We start from the raw sequence: 20,918 nt of genomic DNA, 5'->3' as shown, positions 1-20,918 counted from the left end.
CATAAACCTATGTCCACACAGCAGCCAGATGTGTTGCAGAAGTTGTCTTGTAAACAGCAGCCAGATGTGTGGTAGAAGTTGTCTTGTAAACAGCAACCAGATGTGTTGCAGAAGTTGTCTTGTAAACAGCAGCCAGATGTGTGGTAGAAGTTGTCTTGTAAACAGCAACCAGATGTGTTGCAGAAGTTGTCTTGTAAAAAGCAGACAGATGTGTTGCAGAAGTTGTCTTGTAAAAAGCAACCAGATGTGTTGCAGAAGTTGTCTTGTAAAAAGCAGCCAGATGTGTTGTAGAAGTTGTCTTGTAAAAAGCAGACAGATGTGTTGCAGAAGTTGTCTTGTAAACAGCAGCCAGATGTGTGGTAGAAGTTGTCTTGTAAAAAGCAACCAGATGTGTTGCAGAAGTTGTCTTGTAAAAAGCAGACAGATGTGTTGCAGAAGTTGTCTTGTAAAAAGCAGCCAGATGTGTTGTAGAAGTTGTCTTGTAAAAAGCAGACAGATGTGTTGCAGAAGTTGTCTTGTAAAAAGCAGACAGATGTGTTGTCGAAGTTGTCTTGTAAAAAGCAACCAGATGTGTTGCAGAAGTTGTCTTGTAAAAAGCAGCCAGATGTGTTGTAGAAGTTGTCTTGTAAAAAGCAGACAGATGTGTTGCAGAAGTTGTCTTGTAAAAAGCAGACAGATGTGTTGTCGAAGTTGTCTTGTAAAAAGCAACCAGATGTGTTGCAGAAGTTGTCTTGTAAACAGCAGACCGATGTGTTGCAGAAGTTGTCTTGTAAAAAGCAACCAGATGTGTTGCAGAAGTTGTCTTGTAAACAGCAACCAGATGTGTTGTAGAAGTTGTCTTGTAAAAAGCAGCCAGATGTGTTGCAGAAGTTGTCTTGTAAACAGCAGACCGATGTGTTGCAGAAGTTGTCTTGTAAAAAGCAACCAGATGTGTTGCAGAAGTTGTCTTGTAAACAGCAACCAGATGTGTTGCAGAAGTTGTCTTGTAAAAAGCAGACCGATGTGTTGTAGAAGTTGTCTTGTAAAAAGTAGACAGATGTGTTGCAGAAGTTGTCTTGTAAAAAGCAACCCGATGTGTTGCAGAAGTTGTCTTGTAAAAAGCAGCCAGATGTGTTGCAGAAGTTGTCTTGTAAAAAGCAACCAGATGTGTTGCAGAAGTTGTCTTGTAAAAAGCAACCAGATGTGTTGCAGAAGTTGTCTTGTAAACAGCAGACCGATGTGTTGCAGAAGTTGTCTTGTAAAAAGCAACCAGATGTGTTGCAGAAGTTGTCTTGTAAACAGCAACCAGATGTGTTGCAGAAGTTGTCTTGTAAAAAGCAGACCGATGTGTTGTAGAAGTTGTCTTGTAAAAAGTAGACAGATGTGTTGCAGAAGTTGTCTTGTAAAAAGCAACCCGATGTGTTGCAGAAGTTGTCTTGTAAAAAGCAGCCAGATGTGTTGCAGAAGTTGTCTTGTAAACAGCAGACCGATGTGTTGCAGAAGTTGTCTTGTAAAAAGTAGACAGATGTGTTGCAGAAGTTGTCTTGTAAAAAGCAACCCGATGTGTTGTAGAAGTTGTCTTGTAAAAAGCAACGCGATGTGTTGCAGAAGTTGTCTTGTAAAAAGCAACCAGATGTGTTGCAGAAGTTGTCTTGTAAAAAGCAACCAGATGTGTTGCAGAAGTTGTCTTGTAAAAAGCAACCAGATGTGTTGCAGAAGTTGTCTTGTAAAAAGCAACCAGATGTGTTGCAGAAGTTGTCTTGTAAAAAGCAACCAGATGTGTTGCAGAAGTTGTCTTGTAAAAAGCAACCAGATGTGTTGTAGAAGTTGTCTTGTAAATAGCAGCCAGATGTGTTGCAGAAGTTGTCTTGTAAAAAGCAAACAGATGTGTCGCAGAAGTTGTCTTGTAAACAGCAACCAGATGTGTTGTAGAAGTTGTCTTGTAAAAAGCAGACAGATGTGTTGCAGAAGTTGTCTTGTAAACAGCAGCCAGATGTGTTGTAGAAGTTGTCTTGTAAACAGCAACCAGATGTGTTGTATAAGTTGTCTTGTAAAAAGCAACCAGATGTGTTGCAGAAGTTGTCTTGTAAACAGCAGCCAGATGTGTTGCAGAAGTTGTCTTGTAAAAAGCAACCAGATGTGTTGCAGAGGTTGTCTTGTACACAGCAACCAGATGTGTTGCAGAAGTTGTCTTGTAAAAAGCAACCAGATGTGTTGCAGAAGTTGTCTTGTAAACAGCAACCAGATGTGTTGCAGAAGTTGTCTTGTAAAAAGCAGCCAGATGTGCTGCAGAAGGTGTCTTGTAAACAGCAACCAGATGTGTTGCAGAAGTTGTCTTGTAAAAAGCAACCAGATGTGTTGCAGAAGTTGTCTTGTAAAAAGCAGCCAGATGTGTTGCAGAAGTTGTCTTGTAAACAGCAACCAGATGTGTTGCAGAAGTTGTCTTGTAAAAAGCAACCAGATGTGTTGCAGAAGTTGTCTTGTAAAAAGCAACCAGATGTGTTGCAGAAGTTGTCTTGTAAAAAGCAGACAGATGTGTTGCAGAAGTTGTCTTGTAAAAAGCAGCCAGATGTGTTGTAGAAGTTGTCTTGTAAAAAGCAGACAGATGTGTTGCAGAAGTTGTCTTGTAAAAAGCAGACAGATGTGTTGTCGAAGTTGTCTTGTAAAAAGCAACCAGATGTGTTGCAGAAGTTGTCTTGTAAAAAGCAGCCAGATGTGTTGTAGAAGTTGTCTTGTAAAAAGCAGACAGATGTGTTGCAGAAGTTGTCTTGTAAAAAGCAGACAGATGTGTTGTCGAAGTTGTCTTGTAAAAAGCAACCAGATGTGTTGCAGAAGTTGTCTTGTAAACAGCAGACCGATGTGTTGCAGAAGTTGTCTTGTAAAAAGCAACCAGATGTGTTGCAGAAGTTGTCTTGTAAACAGCAACCAGATGTGTTGTAGAAGTTGTCTTGTAAAAAGCAGCCAGATGTGTTGCAGAAGTTGTCTTGTAAACAGCAGACCGATGTGTTGCAGAAGTTGTCTTGTAAAAAGCAACCAGATGTGTTGCAGAAGTTGTCTTGTAAACAGCAACCAGATGTGTTGCAGAAGTTGTCTTGTAAAAAGCAGACCGATGTGTTGTAGAAGTTGTCTTGTAAAAAGTAGACAGATGTGTTGCAGAAGTTGTCTTGTAAAAAGCAACCCGATGTGTTGCAGAAGTTGTCTTGTAAAAAGCAGCCAGATGTGTTGCAGAAGTTGTCTTGTAAAAAGCAACCAGATGTGTTGCAGAAGTTGTCTTGTAAAAAGCAACCAGATGTGTTGCAGAAGTTGTCTTGTAAACAGCAGACCGATGTGTTGCAGAAGTTGTCTTGTAAAAAGCAACCAGATGTGTTGCAGAAGTTGTCTTGTAAACAGCAACCAGATGTGTTGCAGAAGTTGTCTTGTAAAAAGCAGACCGATGTGTTGTAGAAGTTGTCTTGTAAAAAGTAGACAGATGTGTTGCAGAAGTTGTCTTGTAAAAAGCAACCCGATGTGTTGCAGAAGTTGTCTTGTAAAAAGCAGCCAGATGTGTTGCAGAAGTTGTCTTGTAAACAGCAGACCGATGTGTTGCAGAAGTTGTCTTGTAAAAAGTAGACAGATGTGTTGCAGAAGTTGTCTTGTAAAAAGCAACCCGATGTGTTGTAGAAGTTGTCTTGTAAAAAGCAACGCGATGTGTTGCAGAAGTTGTCTTGTAAAAAGCAACCAGATGTGTTGCAGAAGTTGTCTTGTAAAAAGCAACCAGATGTGTTGCAGAAGTTGTCTTGTAAAAAGCAACCAGATGTGTTGCAGAAGTTGTCTTGTAAAAAGCAACCAGATGTGTTGCAGAAGTTGTCTTGTAAAAAGCAACCAGATGTGTTGCAGAAGTTGTCTTGTAAAAAGCAACCAGATGTGTTGTAGAAGTTGTCTTGTAAATAGCAGCCAGATGTGTTGCAGAAGTTGTCTTGTAAAAAGCAAACAGATGTGTCGCAGAAGTTGTCTTGTAAACAGCAACCAGATGTGTTGTAGAAGTTGTCTTGTAAAAAGCAGACAGATGTGTTGCAGAAGTTGTCTTGTAAACAGCAGCCAGATGTGTTGTAGAAGTTGTCTTGTAAACAGCAACCAGATGTGTTGCAGAAGTTGTCTTGTAAACAGCAGCCAGATGTGTTGCAGAAGTTGTCTTGTAAACAGCAGCCAGATGTGTTGCAGAAGTTGTCTTGTAAAATGCAACCAGATGTGTTGCAGAAGTTGTCTTGTAAAAAGCAACCAGATGTGTTGCAGAAGTTGTCTTGTAAACAGCAACCAGATGTGTTGCAGAAGTTGTCTTGTAAAAAGCAGCCAGATGTGCTGCAGAAGTTGTCTTGTAAACAGCAACCAGATGTGTTGCAGAAGTTGTCTTGTAAAAAGCAACCAGATGTGTTGCAGAAGTTGTCTTGTAAAAAGCAGCCAGATGTGTTGCAGAAGTTGTCTTGTAAACAGCAACCAGATGTGTTGCAGAAGTTGTCTTGTAAAAAGCAACCAGATGTGTTGCAGAAGTTGTCTTGTAAAAAGCAACCAGATGTGTTGCAGAAGTTGTCTTGTAAACAGCAACCAGATGTGTTGCAGAAGTTGTCTTGTAAAAAGCAACCAGATGTGTTGCAGAAGTTGTCTTGTAAAGCCTTTTGGCATCACCTCTGGAACCAAGCTCCTCCCGGTCCATTCAGTAGCTTTTCATTTTTTTTGTAATGGTGGAATCGATGGAGCAAGTGTGTAAACCAAACTTGTTGAACTAGTAAACTCCCTAACTAACTCTTCATTTGTCATTGTGGGACATGTCACATTTAACCTTCAGCGGGAGAAATATCTGTCAAAGACAGAGGGCTATTGGCGACACTTAGCTATTAGCCTTTATTGGTGTTTTGCAATGTTTGTCCTTATTAGGCCTCTGTAGTGCAGTTGCTTTGCTGTGCCTTATTTTTTACAATTATCTTGTGGTTTCTGTCACCCTCTAGTGGTCAGAAAATGTTGCTTATTGCAGTTTTACTGTCCCATGATGACCTAAATGCTGTTTCCGCTGCTTTTCCACCCTGACAAGAACATTTGTGGGGAAAACACTCAGTTGTCATTTTTTGCAGTAAGATATTGAATATCACCACAAAATATGGCTATTCTTCTACACAAAATCTAGAACCCTCTGTTAAATCCCACAGCAAAGTAGGGCAGATGGTTTGAAATAATGTTGCACAGTGCTGGTTTGACATGTCATAACTGTTTCTGTCATTAGACAAGTTTCTTAGCTGCCCTTATAACCAGTCCCTCCAGGAAATTGCAATTTTGCGATCAAGATTTCAAGATTCAAGATTCATTTATTTGTCACTCTCTTGCTGTGGTGTGTGTGTGTGTGTGTGTGTGTGTGTGTGTGTGTGTGTGTGTGTGTGTGTGTGTGTGTGTGTGTGTGTGTGTGTGTGTGTGTGTGTGTGTGTGTGTGTGTGTGTGTGTGTGTGTGTGTGTGTGTGTGTGTGAGAAGCTTTAGTCAAGAACAGAGAGCCGTGGCGTGTTTGGTACTGTAGCTGAGTTTTTACTTTGTTTTTAGTTCAATAAATGCGTGATGTTCCCAAAGTCAGAGTCATCATTTTGACCATAATCATGAATTAATTTTATAAATCAAAAAATACAGTACACCACAAGCATAGGCTACAGTACAAAATAGTTCATCAGGATATCACAAAAAATTTGTCAAACTTATTTCCATTGTGCAGCCCTACCTAAAACACTCATGACACTGTGACAAGCTGGTGATGGACTTTGCATTCCTCGGTTCATTTTGTTGTTTAGTGGCATATTTTTTCGTATTCATATGGATAAATGGCCAAATGTAATGATGTCACATTACATCCAGATATGTCCATGCTCAGCTACAATGGAGTTTGATACTGTAGCAGAGATTCTTTGGGAAGTGGGATAAATTACCAGAGTTTACATTTCACTGTCCAGTGGTGCCATCTTAATGCCACAAAGTGTGTCCCAAACAATGTAGGCTGAATTAAATGTACGTAAATGAAATACATTTCAGAAGTTCCTAGTCCTAACATGAAATGATGCAAGCAGAAAGAAATAGCCAGAAAATGGCAAGAATGACAATAAAATGTCAGATTGGCTCATATTGGTAACTTCTCTGTAAAAAAAAAGTGAACGATATTAAAGATGAAAGAAACCCCAACCCCAGATAGTGTAGCCTGAAACCTAATGGTGAAAAGTAAGTGCAGAAATGGTCTTTGGTGCCAGGTGAAATCAGAGTGGTTCAGGAGTGTGCAAGAAGGCCTTGCCTCTACCTGTGCAGAAATAGATGTTATTCTGCTCTTGCTTTGTACAGGTTAGCTTAGTAGATAGCTAACATGAAATCCTTGAATAAAGACCCAGGAAACCGGAGTTGAGTTTAGGACTTTTAGTTAGGATTTCCTCTTTTTTGTACAACTGTGAAAACACAAAAATATAGCATTACAAACTGCCCATATACATACAGCCTACATGAATATACAATTCAAATTTGACATATCCATCACAAACAATGAGTAGCCATTGGGCCTACCATGTGGCTTGGAGGGCTAGTTAGCACCTAAGCTAATTGAATGCTGTTAGTAATTAGCATCGATTTTTAACAACATAAATGGCATAACAAAAGATTCCAAAATGGAAGTTACAAAGAATACATCAAAGTAGACATTTAAATCAAATACTTACAGACTTGGACCTTCAAAGGCTAACAAAAATATGAATGAAAAGTAGCTGCAGCATGTCCTCTCAGTAGAGTCAGAAACACAAAAGAACTACGGCAAGAGAGGAGGGTTAAATATAAGAACTCAAATGCAATACTATTTTATGCAACTAGAGGTCTTGAATGCAACACAAAACTGTGGGGGCAGAACAGATGTATCTAGATTCGGTGGAGTGTATCAGGCCACATTTACAGGTCTAAGTACACCTCAGAAGAATTCAGATTTTCCTAAACTAACTCTACATACTGGGTGGTAGGGCTGGGTAAACTAACTACATACTGGGTGGCAGGGCTGGGTAAACTAACTCTACATACTGGGTGGTAGGGCTGGGTAAACTAACTCTACATACTGGGTGGTAGGGCTGGGTAAACTAACTCTACATACTGGGTGGTAGGGCTGGGTAAACTAACTACATACTGGGTGGTAGGGCTGGGTAAACTAACTACATACTGGGTGGTAGGGCTGGGTAAACTAACTACATACTGGGTGGTAGGGCTGGGTAAACTAACTACATACTGGGTGGTAGGGCTGGGTAAACTAACTCTATATACTGGATGGTAGGGCTGGGTAAACTAACTCTACATACTGGGTGGCAGGGCTAAGTAAACTAACTCTACATACTGGATGGCAGGGCTGGGTAAACTAACTACATACAGGGTGGTAGGGCTAAGTAAACTAACTCTACATACTGGATGGCAGGGCTGGGTAAACTAACTACATACTGGGTGGCAGGGCTGGGTAAACTAACTACATACTGGGTGGTAGGGCTGGGTAAACTAACTCTACATACTGGGTGGCAGGGCTAAGTAAACTAACTCTACATACTGGGTGGCAGGGCTGGGTAAACTAACTCTACATACAGGGTGGTAGGGCTGGGTAAACTAACTACATACTGGGTGGCAGGGCTGGGTAAACTAACTCTACATACTGGGTGGTAGGGCTGGGTAAACTAACTACATACTGGGTGGTAGGGCTAAGTAAACTAACTCTACATACTGGGTGGCAGGGCTAAGTAAACTAACTCTACATACTGGGTGGCAGGGCTGGGTAAACTAACTACATACTGGGTGGCAGTGCTGGGTAAACTAACTCTATATACTGGATGGTAGGGCTGGGTAAACTAACTCTACATACTGGGTGGCAGGGCTGGGTAAACTAACTCTACATACAGGGTGGCAGGGCTGGGTAAACTAACTACATACTGGGTGGTAGGGCTGGGTAAACTAACTCTACATACTGGATGGTAGGGCTGGGTAAACTAACTCTACATACTGGGTGGTAGGGCTGGGTAAACTAACTACATACTGGGTGGCAGGGCTGGGTAAACTAACTACATACTGGGTGGTAGGGCTGGGTAAACTAACTCTACATACTGGGTGGTTGGGCTGGGTAAACTAACTCTACATCCTGGGTGGCAGGGCTAAGTAAACTAACTCTACATACTGGATGGCAGGGCTGGGTAAACTAACTACATACAGGGTGGTAGGGCTAAGTAAACTAACTCTACATACTGGGTGGCAGGGCTGGGTAAACTAACTCTACATACTGGGTGGCAGTGCTGGGTAAACTAACTCTACATACTGGGTGGCAGGGCTGGGTATGGGTAGTCAATACACTACCTCTAATCAATCGAAATAAGTAGTATCAAAACTTCTGCAGTCAAACGATACCTGCATTCCATCCTTTTTGTACATCGTAGGGAAACAAATATTTGTATGATTTTGCTCACAGCCAATCACCAGAAGCGTTCTTCAATTTTCAGTAATGTGACATGTACTGTAATTGGCCCACTAGCGCAGCAGCTACAGTACAACCCATACAGTCTGTGGTGGCAAATTTGAGTGCGATTTGTGTGCCGAGATGGCACCAAAATGTTCAAAAGTGTGCATAAAAACAAGAAAAAGGTATCAAATTAAGAACCCTATTGGTATCGTATCACTTTAAGGTTACTGGTATTGGTATTGGTATTGGTATTGTAATTTCTTAAACGATACCCAGCCGTACTGGGCGGGGAGGGAAATCAATTTACGTTCCTTCTTTTGCACCGAGGATATCAGAGAGAGTCCTCTTCAACCTGTTTCTTTAATGATGTGGAACATGAAGCCAAGGTCACCGTTTGAGTGGATCAGCATGAAAAAGATGAGGGGCACTGCCAATCTGCAAAATGATTGGCTTCCCCTGACATGAGATGGCAGAGACTGCATGGCTATTGGCTGTCATCCCAATGGTCTTTTTTTCCATTTGGCCACTGCCCCAACGTCCTCTCTCGCCACCCGCTCTCACTTCACCTCATTGCATTCAACTGGTGCTAATTTTCAAATGAATGAGCAGCTGAAAAAATGATATGATGAGAAATGAAATTATGCCTTTTGAATGTTTTCCAGCAAGTCTCTCTCTTTAATGAAACATGTCTGTAGAATATTGATGGGATAATTTGCTTCAAGGATACTGGATGTGGATTTAGCCCCCTGGACCTGGGCTATCTGTCTTCAAAAAATGATGCTTTGAACAAACAGCACATGGTTTAGAACGCTAGCTGGCTCTGAGAGGCTTGAGTGTTTTATGTGCCTGGGATCAGAAGTGTGTTGTCATGGACCAGCCAGTTATTAACACATTGAGTGCCAGCCATTTTTTCAATCCTGTAGGTAAGTTGTGCCAGGTTTTTTTTTGAGGATTCTGGCTCATTTTACAAGAGCCGAGGATTATTTTCTGTTAAGAATTCGTGAACACCAATCATCTAAAAATAACTAATAGAATGTGTGCTTTCTCTGTCTAAAAGAGTTAGTTTGCAGAGTTAGTAGTTATGTAGATATTAGCCGTTGAGTACAGCATGGTTTCAGAGATTTTCAGAGAGTTTGGAGATAAATGGATTTTTAGAACCACCTCACGTGCCTGTGATTATGGGTGCCCTTGTCTCCCACTCTGTGCGCTCTCTCTCTCTCTCTCTCTCTTTCTCCTCTCTCTCTCTCTCTCTCTCTCCTCTCTCTCTCTCGAGAGAGAGAGAGGAGAGAGAGAGAGGGAGAGAGCGAGAGGGAGAGTTGCTTCAACTCCTCCCTCCGTGGGCGTTCTTCTTGGCTGCAGCGGCCGTCACAAGCTTGTCACCAGTCTCAGTGCTTTGCTGCTGTCCTGTGCCTGTGGCTGCGCGGCCGCTGTTTGAGGAAGTCGGGATGGACTCGCTCGCTTCTTGGAGTTTTGGTTGAGAGAAGCTTTTGCGATTCTGGTCATATTTATGCTGCGTGTTTCAAAGTGTGTTCCACCTGTAATCTATTATGTAAATTTGCAATCCCGCATCGCCAGCAATCAGCGCGAAAACGAAAGCGTTTTCCCCCATCCATTTTCATGAGAATGGCTGGGGTGAGAATGGCGTGACAAGTTAAAAAAATGCTTGCCTTCCTCTAGTCAGGAGAGCACTGTCGCCACTTAGTGGTCGGTAAAATAGATTATACACATTCTCTTGCTCCAATAGTGATCTAGAAGACGTAAAAGTTGTTGATTGATGTCCCACCGTCAAAAAAAAATAATGTTTATGTAAGACGAGATATCTCGGCTCTGGCACTCAAGCGTTGGATTATGTAAGACGAGATATCTCGGCTCTGGCACTCAACGTGTTAACAAGATTTAGAACACGGCTCTCTTGAATACTCGATTCTGATTGGTCAATCAACAAGATTCACCGGTCATTATTTCTCGACAACCAACCGCTGCTCTGCCACACCTGGATTAATCAGTTGATAAGAGCCTTTTGTCAGCAAACACTACTAATTAGGCCAACCAGTTGCAGCTGTGGTGTCTTGTGTGCCAATTACGAATGAAACCGCTTTGTCGTTGAAAACGCTATTAAAAAATCTATTTGAATAATTATTTTTGTCAGATTATTGAATGATTTAGTTGTAGGCCGTGTTCTAAGCGGGATAATGTATAGTGAGCCGGTGATTACTGGAAATAATGACCTTCAGGTGAATGATTAAGCCCTCCGCTGCACGTCGGGCTCAATCATTCAACTGTCGGTCATTATTTCGCCAGTAATCACCGGCTCACAATACATTATCCCTTACGTAATGGGTGGGTCAAAAAGACGGGAGGACCAAGGCACTTCTTCTGGCAAAGTTAAAAAAGCTTTATTATAGGCTTAATTGGATGTGTGTGGGTGTGCGTGTGTGTGTGAGAATGTGTGTGTGTGTGTGAGAGTGTGTGTGTGTGTGTGTGTGTGTGTGTGTGTGTGTGTGTGTGTGTGTGGGGGGGGGGGGGGGGTGTGGGGGGGTGTGTGGGGGGGTGTGTGCGGGGGGGGTGTGCACACACCCTGACCAAGTTCTGTTTGACCCAAACATGTTGCTGTTTCAATTCATTATGAATTATATTATAACATTATAATAAAGCTTTTTTAACTTTGCTAGAAGAAGTGCCTTGGTCCTCCCGTCTTTTTGACACTATTATGTCCCTTTGACCAAAGAGCACCTTCTATTTTAACTATTTGAAACGCAGTAGCCCTCCTCGTGTTTCTTCCATGTAATGACTGGGGTTTGGATTGTTTGTTTATTAAGCAGAGTGACTCACCCTTTAACATTAATGCTGTGCACGTGAGAAGTGGGAAGTGGGAAACGCTCCATCTCCGACGGCGACGTGCGTTCAAGATACAAGTCGGAAAAACATAGATGTTAATAGCATCAGCTATTAGACCGCAAATAATAACATTATCATTAAATTGTATGGGTTTAACCAACTACAGTAGGCTACTGTATCGGTATGCTTATTGGTCTGAAAGAATAGTAAGTTGAAAATAAATACAGGTCAAAAAGGTTTAAAATTCATATAATTTTATTTTCTGACCATCTACAGTATGTGTGCATGTTGAAATTAAGTCAAATTTGTACGCAGATTGAAGAGAACGGGCTAGTTAACTATCTGAATAGTCTATTATTCAGTTGTTTAAGTTTGACTTTCATTTTAGACCACAGGATTGAGGTCGCAGAGCAACCATATGCACTCATGCTTAGCATACTAGCAGTAGCAGTAGCGATATATACATCAAATACTTAAAGACTGGAGCTTGTGATAAAATGTTTTGCACAAACTCGGCCATGCTCTGTTGATTGCCAATACTTTCCCAACATTGGGACAGCTAAACCACCAATGTTGAACTTGCTTTGTAGTACAGGCTCCTGGTAAACAGTCAGCATCTTTTTTCTCTCCTCAGTAAGTCACAAAGACGCATGTTGGATGACTTCCTTTTTAAAGCAGGATAATGGAAAAATCACAAATGGGGCGTCTGGGTAGTGTAGAGACAATCAGGGAGCCCAACGGTTAAAAACAAACAAACAAACATTTATTTGATTCTCTAACCTGTGGGGGCAGGCTCGTCTGAATGCATGAATACCCGGAACTGAAGGGACTCTGGTCGGCAATAGAAGAAAATCCTTTTCCACGCCCTGCAAGCTCTGCCATTGGCTCCAACCGACCGGCTCTGACCATTTATGGATTTCCTTTCCGCTCCCTGTGTGCAGCCGCGCTGGAAGTACTTTTAAGTACGGGGTGCTACAAGGAAGGGACTCGGGCAGCGCCGAAGAAAATTTGACGTTTTTTGGACTTTTAGCCATATTTAGAGGAATATTTAATTTTAAATTAACATTAGCATTAGGCTGTTGTGATGTCATTATTCAGTATCTTCTCCTCTTCTCTGCAGCATTACTCAATTTACCCTCAGGAATCAGGGACAGTGATAGCCTACCTGCTATTCCTCCCATCTCCTCTTTCTTTTTTCCTCAGTCTTGTCATCTCGTATCTTTCTCTTCACAAAGCGTGTCTCCGACTCCGTGAACAAAGTAAACACAGCTATGTAAACACTAGTTTCAACGTGAGGCTAAGTAAACAAAACTTCAGCATTTCCCGGAGTGCATGCTCGCTCGTTCCAGGCTGCACACTCCCCTGACTAGTCCGTGGAGGACAGACCTCTGCAGACCACAGCCGACGGAGGCCATGGCCACTGAATTGGGACACAGCTGGATCCTATTTTTTACCCAAGAACCACTGCGTTGAGCAAAGATCGTCTATAGAGAAGATATCCACTACACCGCACAGACTCGTGCGCAGAAACCATTACAGAAACACAGTTACTCGAGCCAAATTCAACCATTACAAAAAGTCCATCTCTTGCCACCAGGGGGTGCTGCAGCACCCACCGCACCGTGCTTCCCGCGCCGTTGCCTGTGTGTCGCTCTCAAATCCCTCCATTGCTATGAAACAACAACAACGCTAGCTCGTTGCTAGTAGCAAGTAGCAACTTGCTACATGCTGAAAATGGTAAGTTTGACTATACACACGGGTCACGTTCACGCACCATGTTGATTGGGTAAAGCGCAGCATGTGAGCCCTATGACAGAGTCCTGCGCGGGTCTGATTTTCAAGACCCGGTTCCGCCCGGCCCCGCGACGTGCAGTACCGACCCCGCTCCGCAAACCCGCACATATGATCAATCAGTACCGCAACCCACCCCGCCCCGCAGACATGAGACCCGCCCCCCGACCCGGAACCGCATATATATAATAACCGTTAATCTGCAGTGCAAACATTTTGTAGTGAACCTAATGAAACTGCCACCCTTTCACACGAGAGGCGAACAGCAGTCTTTCTGGCCGAGACTCGTCAGCTGATGTAGCCTACGTTAATTAGCTTTTAGCAGCTGCTAGCTCACTAACCAGCTGGATAGCTCTGCTATCAGACACACAGACAGTTACAGCAAGCAAAGTGACTTACCAGCTATTTCCAATATGTCCGGTATAATCCATACTGCCTTTATGATTGCTGTTGGAGGAACGTAAATCCACGTTGGGATGAGACCTCTCCACTTTCACGCTATCCATCCATGACATGTTGTTGCCTGTTGCTATGAAAACAGCCAGTGTGTATGTTTGACTGGAAGCTAACGTTAGCCTACTATATTATCTGTCCGACTCGTATTGTCTCCAATCAATCACCTTGACCGCAGCTGAGTTTTGAATGTTTTGTGCAGTCAATATAGCGTCACACATTGCATAGTATGCGCATACTTGAAACGATGCCGGTTATGTAGCCTAAACAAAAGCGAAAACGTGCGTCAGAAACTTTTCTCCTGTTCGAGTCAGACCAGCTGCCAGACACTCCCCCTGCCAGACACACCCCCCCCTGCCAGACACACCTCCTGCCTCCATCTGAGTGCAACAGAAAAACATACATGGCTCATACGTCGTCGTTGTTCCACCCGCCGCCCGTCCGCATTTATTAATTTTTACCCGCCGCCCGACCCACCAATTTACAGAAGTGTATTTTTTACCCGCCCCCCGCGTTTTTTTGCGGGTACCCGGCGGGGCCCCGCGGAACCCCGACCCGGTGCAGGACTCTGCCCTACGAGCACTGTTATTGGGCTTTTCACGGAGCTTGCAGACAGATTTTTGATGCAAGTCGAAAGTCTGTCTCGAGAGATAAAAGCACTCGCCTACCACCGCGGACACCCGGGTTCAATTTCCCACAGCGGTACTTCCGGCTTGGTCGGGCGTCCATACAGGCACAATGGCCGTGTCTGCAGGTGGGAAACCAAATGAAGTGTATGAGTCCTGGACGCTGCAATGGCGCCTCCGCTGGTCTGTTGGGGCGTAACCCTAACCCTAATACTGTGATCCTCCCACGTGCAAGTCCTGCTGGGGAAACTCCTCACTCTCAGGTGAAAAGAAGCGGCTGGCGACTGCACATGTATTGGAGGAAGCATGTGCTAGTCTACAACTCTTCCCAGATCGGCAGAGGGGGCGGAGTAACGCCCAGGACAGCAGGGGCTGGTGCACGAAAAACCTACTTTCCGGGACTTTGCACAACTGCAAAGAGACACCATGCACGTCTTTGTGGCACTTTGTGGAACTTTGTGGCAAAGTGGGGGAAAGTACCACATAGTGTCCACATATTGAGTCCCTATGCAGTCATTTAGTTGCCCGGAAAGCAGGTTTTTCATGCAGTGGGGGAATTGGCAAAGTACAATTGGGGAGAAAACAGATAAAAAAAAGAGAGAGAGAGATAAAATCCCAAATCACTGCCAGGCTTACAAGTGGCTTTACATCCCCCACATAGCACAACTTTTTGGCATTCTGATTTGTCGTATAGCGATCACAGGAATGTCTTTCTCTCTTGAATATTTTGCTTATTTCTTGGTTTTGTCCTCGTCTCTGCCCCCTGCAGGTGAATGGTAGGAACCTGTTGTCCGTGGATTATGATCGCTCGCTGCGAACAGAGAAGATTTACGACGACCACAGGAAGTTCCTGCTGAAGATCATTTACGACAGCCAGGGTCATCCTACACTCTGGGTCCCCAGCAGCAAGCTACTGTCTGTTAACTTGACCTATTCCAGGTGAGCTCTTTTTTTACCTGCGGGTTTCACTATTTTAGAGTGTTTCCCCAACTAGTTCTTTTAAAGGAACAGTTCACCCAGAAAAGAAAATTCTGTCATCATCTACTCACCCTCATGCCAGTTGAAACACAGGTGTTTTTCCTTGTCGTGGGGGGTCTGGGTAGTGTAGATGTCAAAGTATTAGTATTTGTAACATTTCAACAGCTTATTAGTTGACATTCAACAATTGAACTGTTCAACAGATGTTCAACAGATTGTCTAACCTGGGGGTCGGGGACCCCCCCGGGGGGGTCGCAAGGTTATTTTGGGGGGTCGCAGGAGGATTGTCAAAAAAGAAAAAGAAAGATTTTTCTCCCATGACAATTAAATCTCCCATACCAATGATTTAATTAATTAATTTTATTATATAAAGCTACCAGTATATAAACTATATAAACTGAGTGAAATCAGTGTGTAAATGCGTGGCACAGTGACAATGTGGCACAGTGACAGGTGATTGCTAGCTAGTTAGCTAGCAATTCCCCACGCACACATACATTTAGCAATGCACTGGCAGATGTCTTCCACATAGACTAATATCTGTGTGTGTGTGTGTGTGTGTGTGTGTGTGTGTGTGTGTGTGTGTGTGTGTGTGTGTGTGTGTGTGTGTGTGTGTGTAGTACGGGGCAGGTGACAGGCCTCCAGAGGGGTCCCACCACAGAGAAGTGGGAGTATGACAGCCAGGGGAGAATTGTTTCCAGAGTCTTTGCTGATGGAAAGACCTGGAGCTACACTTACCTGGATAAGGTACAGTATGGGATGACGCAATGACACACACACACACACACACACGCACGCACACACACACACACACACACACACACACACACACGCATGCAAGGGCGTCGTTTTGGTCTCAAAGTTGTTAGGGTCCAGGACGGCATGAGGGGAGGCGGGCGCCGCCGAAAAAAAATTGAGCTTTTTTTTTTACCTTTTTTAGCCATATTTAGAGGAATATCTCATTTTAAATAAAAAAAATAGGTTTCTTTTAACCTTTTTTAGCCATATTTATGTGTCCTGTCAGCATAATTGTAACTAACAAACACAAACTGTAGGTTTAGCCATCTAATCATGTTCTTTCACAAACAGCCGGTTTGGAAAGAAAACATTGCCACTGAAACCCACACACCATGCATAAAAGAATGTGCACTGACTTATACTAACTTTCACTTACCAGTAATTATTACTGTCTCTCCACTCTCTCTCTGCTGTGTCCCTTCACTCTCTCTCTGCTGTGTCCCTTCACTCTCTCTCTCTCTTGGTTGCTGCTGCTCCGTCTCTCCACTCTCTCTCTGCTGTGTCCCTTCACTCTCACTCTCTCTTGGTTGCTGCTGTGTTTCCTACGTAAAAATAATAATATATATTTATATTTTATTTTATATTTTTCAAAATGGGGGGAATTCCCCCCTTGCTTCATATAGGGGGATACACAGTTGGGGGGGGGGGTGATACTACCGTACTTAGTCTATGCATGTAACAACAATGCATGTAACATGTACACATGCATGTAACTGGACAGGACACTTTTCTCTAGCATCTTCTTGCTCGCGTTTTGCAGGTTAGCAGCTGTAATGTAAAATGATACTCTGCTGGTTCACACAGTTTAACGTTATAAGATAAGATATTACTTTATTGTCAGACAGAGTCCGAAATTTGTCTTGCATCCTCAGACACTTGTTTCTCATCGATACATACAACAGTGCAAAACGACAACCAACACCATCCTCAAAGTGCATAGTAGCCAAAACAATAACAATAACAAAAGACAGTGGCTGCAGGCAGCGCTTCCTAAGAGCCTCTAGCCTGATTCAACAGTTTGACTGACAGCCTGGGGCACAAATGCGACGCGTGATGCGCGTCAGACTTTCAGTAATACAATTAGTGGTGTGTTCGTTACTTACAGTTGCTGCAGGGGGACGCTCAAAATAGCTTCTGATGTCTCTCTTTTTCCGAGCGGGAGGGCGAGGAGGCGGCATGTCAGCATGTTGTGTGTGTCAGACTAGCCATGTGTGTGAGTGGGCGTTTATTTGGTCATCAGCCAAATGAGCCAATCAAACGTGAGTTTCGGCGAAAAAAAGTGGACTGGCCTATTCCGTTGTGAAAAATAGGGGTAAATGTAACTTTGAACATATTGCAAACTAATTTCACTCAATAATGGTCGGGTCAATTCTATCCTTGCAAAATATGGGAAGACAATCTAAATGACCTATATAACTGCACTCCAAAGATAATGCAAATAAGGTTGCTTAAAAGTTGGTAGGGACAATTGGATACCCTGAAATGTTGGTAGGGTCCGGACCCCACCGACCCCACGCAAAATGACGCGCTTGCACGCATGCATGCACACACACACACACACACACACACATGCATGCACACACACGCACGCACGCACACACACACACACACACACACACACACACACACACACACACACACACACACACACACAATTATTCTGCGGTACTGAAAAATGAAGCCAATGCGGAAGTGCCTTAAACCTGCATTCTTTCTAATGGCCAGCAGGGGGTGGCTCTTTCCTAATGAGTTTATAGTCTCAATCGCTAGTTTCAAGTCTTCTTCAATATAGCATGATGTTCATTTACAAAATTATGGTCCCATTTAGAGTAAAATAGACGATAAAGTGGCATGATTGACAGGTCGCCTGTCCAGTGAACGCGCAGCTCGCTGATCATGGACCAATAGCAGGAGGCGCTGCACTGAACATCGGCACAAACAGAAAGCAGCAGTAACTGAAGCCTCAGCCTCTGTGTCAAACTCAGAGCATCACAAAGTCAGTGAGACAAAGAACACAATTCCACACAGCAAGCTCCTCCGAGGACAGGACAGACACTTATTCTTTGCCCATACAAGGACGGTTCTGCATGACGTCATTTTGTAATCGTCTTTCCGGTTTTAGACACAGAAGTAGATTACGCCTACCATAGTCATTTTTAGACTTGCCAAAAAGCTGTTTTCAAGCCCAAAAAAATCAAACTGTTTTAAAGTTTTAATATTTGTCGGGTGAGAACGTAACATATATGTGACCAGTTTATCAGAATAACGCCTATTTGGAAATATTCAACGAGCAGCGAGGACTGGGAGTGTGTGAGTCGGACTAGCTCTGTCAAACCCTACTGTAGTTAGGCTACTGGCAGTGAGAAAACACTGTCGATGTGCTTTTGTAACTAACATTAAATGCCGAGCGGGTACAGCCATCGGCTCCTCGCAGCAGTAACGTTATGAACATGTAACTGAAGTTGGCCGCAGTGTAGCTTAATTCTGAATGTTGCCAAACTTAATTCATTATTATAGTGACGTTTTGTTTTGAAATTGGCCGCCAACTAGCGCTGAACCGGAAGAACAAATACAATTGCGTGTAATGCGGAAGAGAGAAAAAGTGGGCGTGGTGAAGAAGGTGAATATAGCGAGAAAGTAAACACATATGATGACGTATGGCAGGTTCTGATTAGTTATACTCTACATTAATTTAGCTACAAAACTCAATCTTTTGAGAATTTAATTTCTTGTTCTTTTCTAGATTTTTTTTTTTTTTTTTCAAGAGTTGTACTTTAAGTAGTGGTCTCTGTCTCGTTCCAGAGAAAAGCCTGACAGTGTATTTTTCCCTGCTTGTTTATCTTTGTTGAGTGACAGTTTGGGGGGGGAATGGAAGCAAGACTCGTGAATAATGAATAAAACAGGAGACAACAGAGAAAGGGTTGGAGAAAGGCCAAGCTGTGGAGGAGAGAGGAGGCATAGAGTGAGCAGGCTGGGGGAAGACAGAGATGGAGAGAATATAGTGAGAGACAAATAGAAAGAAAGAGAGATGACTCCCCCAGTGAATAAGTGAGTCACACTCCATGACTCTGTGTGTCACTGCACATTCTCGCCTTCTCTTTTACTTGTTTTTATTCACTTCCTCCATCTCCATCACTTTTTCTCCATGTTCTCTTGAGGGAAACAGAATATTCACGATGCATAGTAGCACACACTGATAACAGCATAACTGTAGTGTATATATATACACAACATACTGTCATTTAAGCTTTATGCAACATACTGTCATTTATTTAGTGATGAGTAGGTGGTATATTTGTTTCCCAGATATATGGCGAGCATTAGTGGCCATATTAGTTCCTCATCACCACCAGAAAGAAAGAAATACAGCCACCTGCAGATTACATATAATTATGACATAATTATTACTTCTCCTATGGTAAGTCACCAATGCAAAGCTTTCTCTCTCTCTCTTCATCTATGAGTTTGTCGCTTAACAGCCATTTATGGAGACACACCTGATTTGAATAAGATTGACACCTTTTCAAAAGTTGGCTTGGATTAGAATGGAAACACAACTAGTAATGCTGTTATAATGGCAGAGATGGGACTTGGACTTGAGACTTGGACTTGAGTCGCACTTAAGTCACACACACACACACAGTGACTTGAGACTTGTCCTCAAAGACTTGTGAACAATACGATACTGTATGTTAATAAAGGAGTGAAGATGATACAGTGCATGCTTTGAATTCCTTAGTTTTAGCTCTGCAGTGTTCTAAGCAGACCGGATGGCATTCAGCAGATGATAGAACGCTCATCCATAAGAGACTTGAGACTTGACTTGGACTTGAGCTCAAAGACTTGAGACTTGACTTGGACTTGTAAAAAAGGACTTGTCAGCATCTCTGTATAATGGTGTTACTCATGACTTGTGAGCGTCTCTGTATAATGGTGTTACTCATGTTTCCTGTCCTGTTCCCTTCTCTCTGCCAGTCCATGGTGTTGCTCCTGCACAGCCAGCGGCAGTACATCTTGGACTACGACTCGCGGGACCGCCTATCTGCCGTCACCATGCCCAGTGTGGCGCGCCACACCATGCAGACTGTCAGGTCCATCGGATACTACAGGAACATGTACAGTCCCCCTGAGAGCAACGCCTCGGTCACTGTGGACTACTCTGAAGACGGACAGGTGTGTGTGTGTGTGTGTGTGTGTGTGTGTGTGTGTGTGTGTGTGTGTGTGTGTGTATATATACATCATGGTCATGAACAGTTAACTGAAACCATGTCCCACATCTTAAATGGTTGTCATGCATACAAAGGGCTCTACATCTGTAGGCATGATAGAATAGTGGATTTGATATCAAAGGATATCAGCTCTATTTTTAGATCTTCTATCTGGCTCTATAAACATTCCAGTGTGAAGCCGAGCTATCCTGATGTGTTCTGGAATATTCCAGCTAACACTCCTGATGTTGTTGTTGTCAATGAAAATCACAGAGAGGTGTTCATCCTAGAGGTTGGCTGTACCTTTGACCACAGCCTAGAGGAGGTCTTTCTGACCAAGATGTTAAAGTCCCTGGAAACCAAAATCCACAAAAACCTTCTAACTATTAAATTTAGGGTCTTATGTGAGCAATTGTGTGCCTCAGAAAAGAGAGATAATTACTTTCAACCCTAACCCCAAAAATCGACACTTTTCTACAAGGTCTGGATTTCCATTTCCTCATTGAAGAGAGCGGTGCGCGCGGTGCTAAAATGCATGATCTTATCACGTCATAAGATTTAATCGAATCACACACACGCATGCACGCACGCGCACACACACTGACACACACAGTAGCGCTGTGCTCGCCGAGCAACGCGCGAACACACACACACACACTCCATCTCTCTTTCCTTCTCTCTCTCTCTCCTTCTCTCTCTCTCTCTCTGTTAACGGAGAGAGAGGTCTCCTCCGAGCAGGTCTCCTCAGAGAGAGAGAGAGAGAGAGAGAGGAAAAGACC

General features: G+C 43.2%; 1 protein-coding gene across 1 annotated transcript in view; it reads left to right on the top strand.

Moving 5' to 3' along the window:
- Positions 1-20,918, top strand: part of LOC310794037 (teneurin-3) — a gene marked incomplete at its 5' end in the record, with an annotated part of 174,303 nt that overhangs the window by 135,465 nt on the left and 17,920 nt on the right. Inside the window, 3 exons of the mRNA XM_083655899.1 lie at positions 14,925-15,094; positions 15,754-15,880; positions 19,907-20,104. Coding sequence (XP_083512025.1) covers positions 14,925-15,094; positions 15,754-15,880; positions 19,907-20,104 — 495 coding nt within the window. The remainder of the gene's footprint in view (positions 1-14,924; positions 15,095-15,753; positions 15,881-19,906; positions 20,105-20,918) is intronic.

Source organism: Poromitra crassiceps (assembly GCF_964638095.1).
Source record: "Poromitra crassiceps genome assembly, chromosome: 19".
NCBI lineage: Eukaryota > Metazoa > Chordata > Actinopteri > Beryciformes > Melamphaidae > Poromitra > Poromitra crassiceps.
The sequence above is the reverse complement of the archived record's forward strand: the minus strand, read 5'-3'. Positions and strand labels throughout refer to the sequence as shown.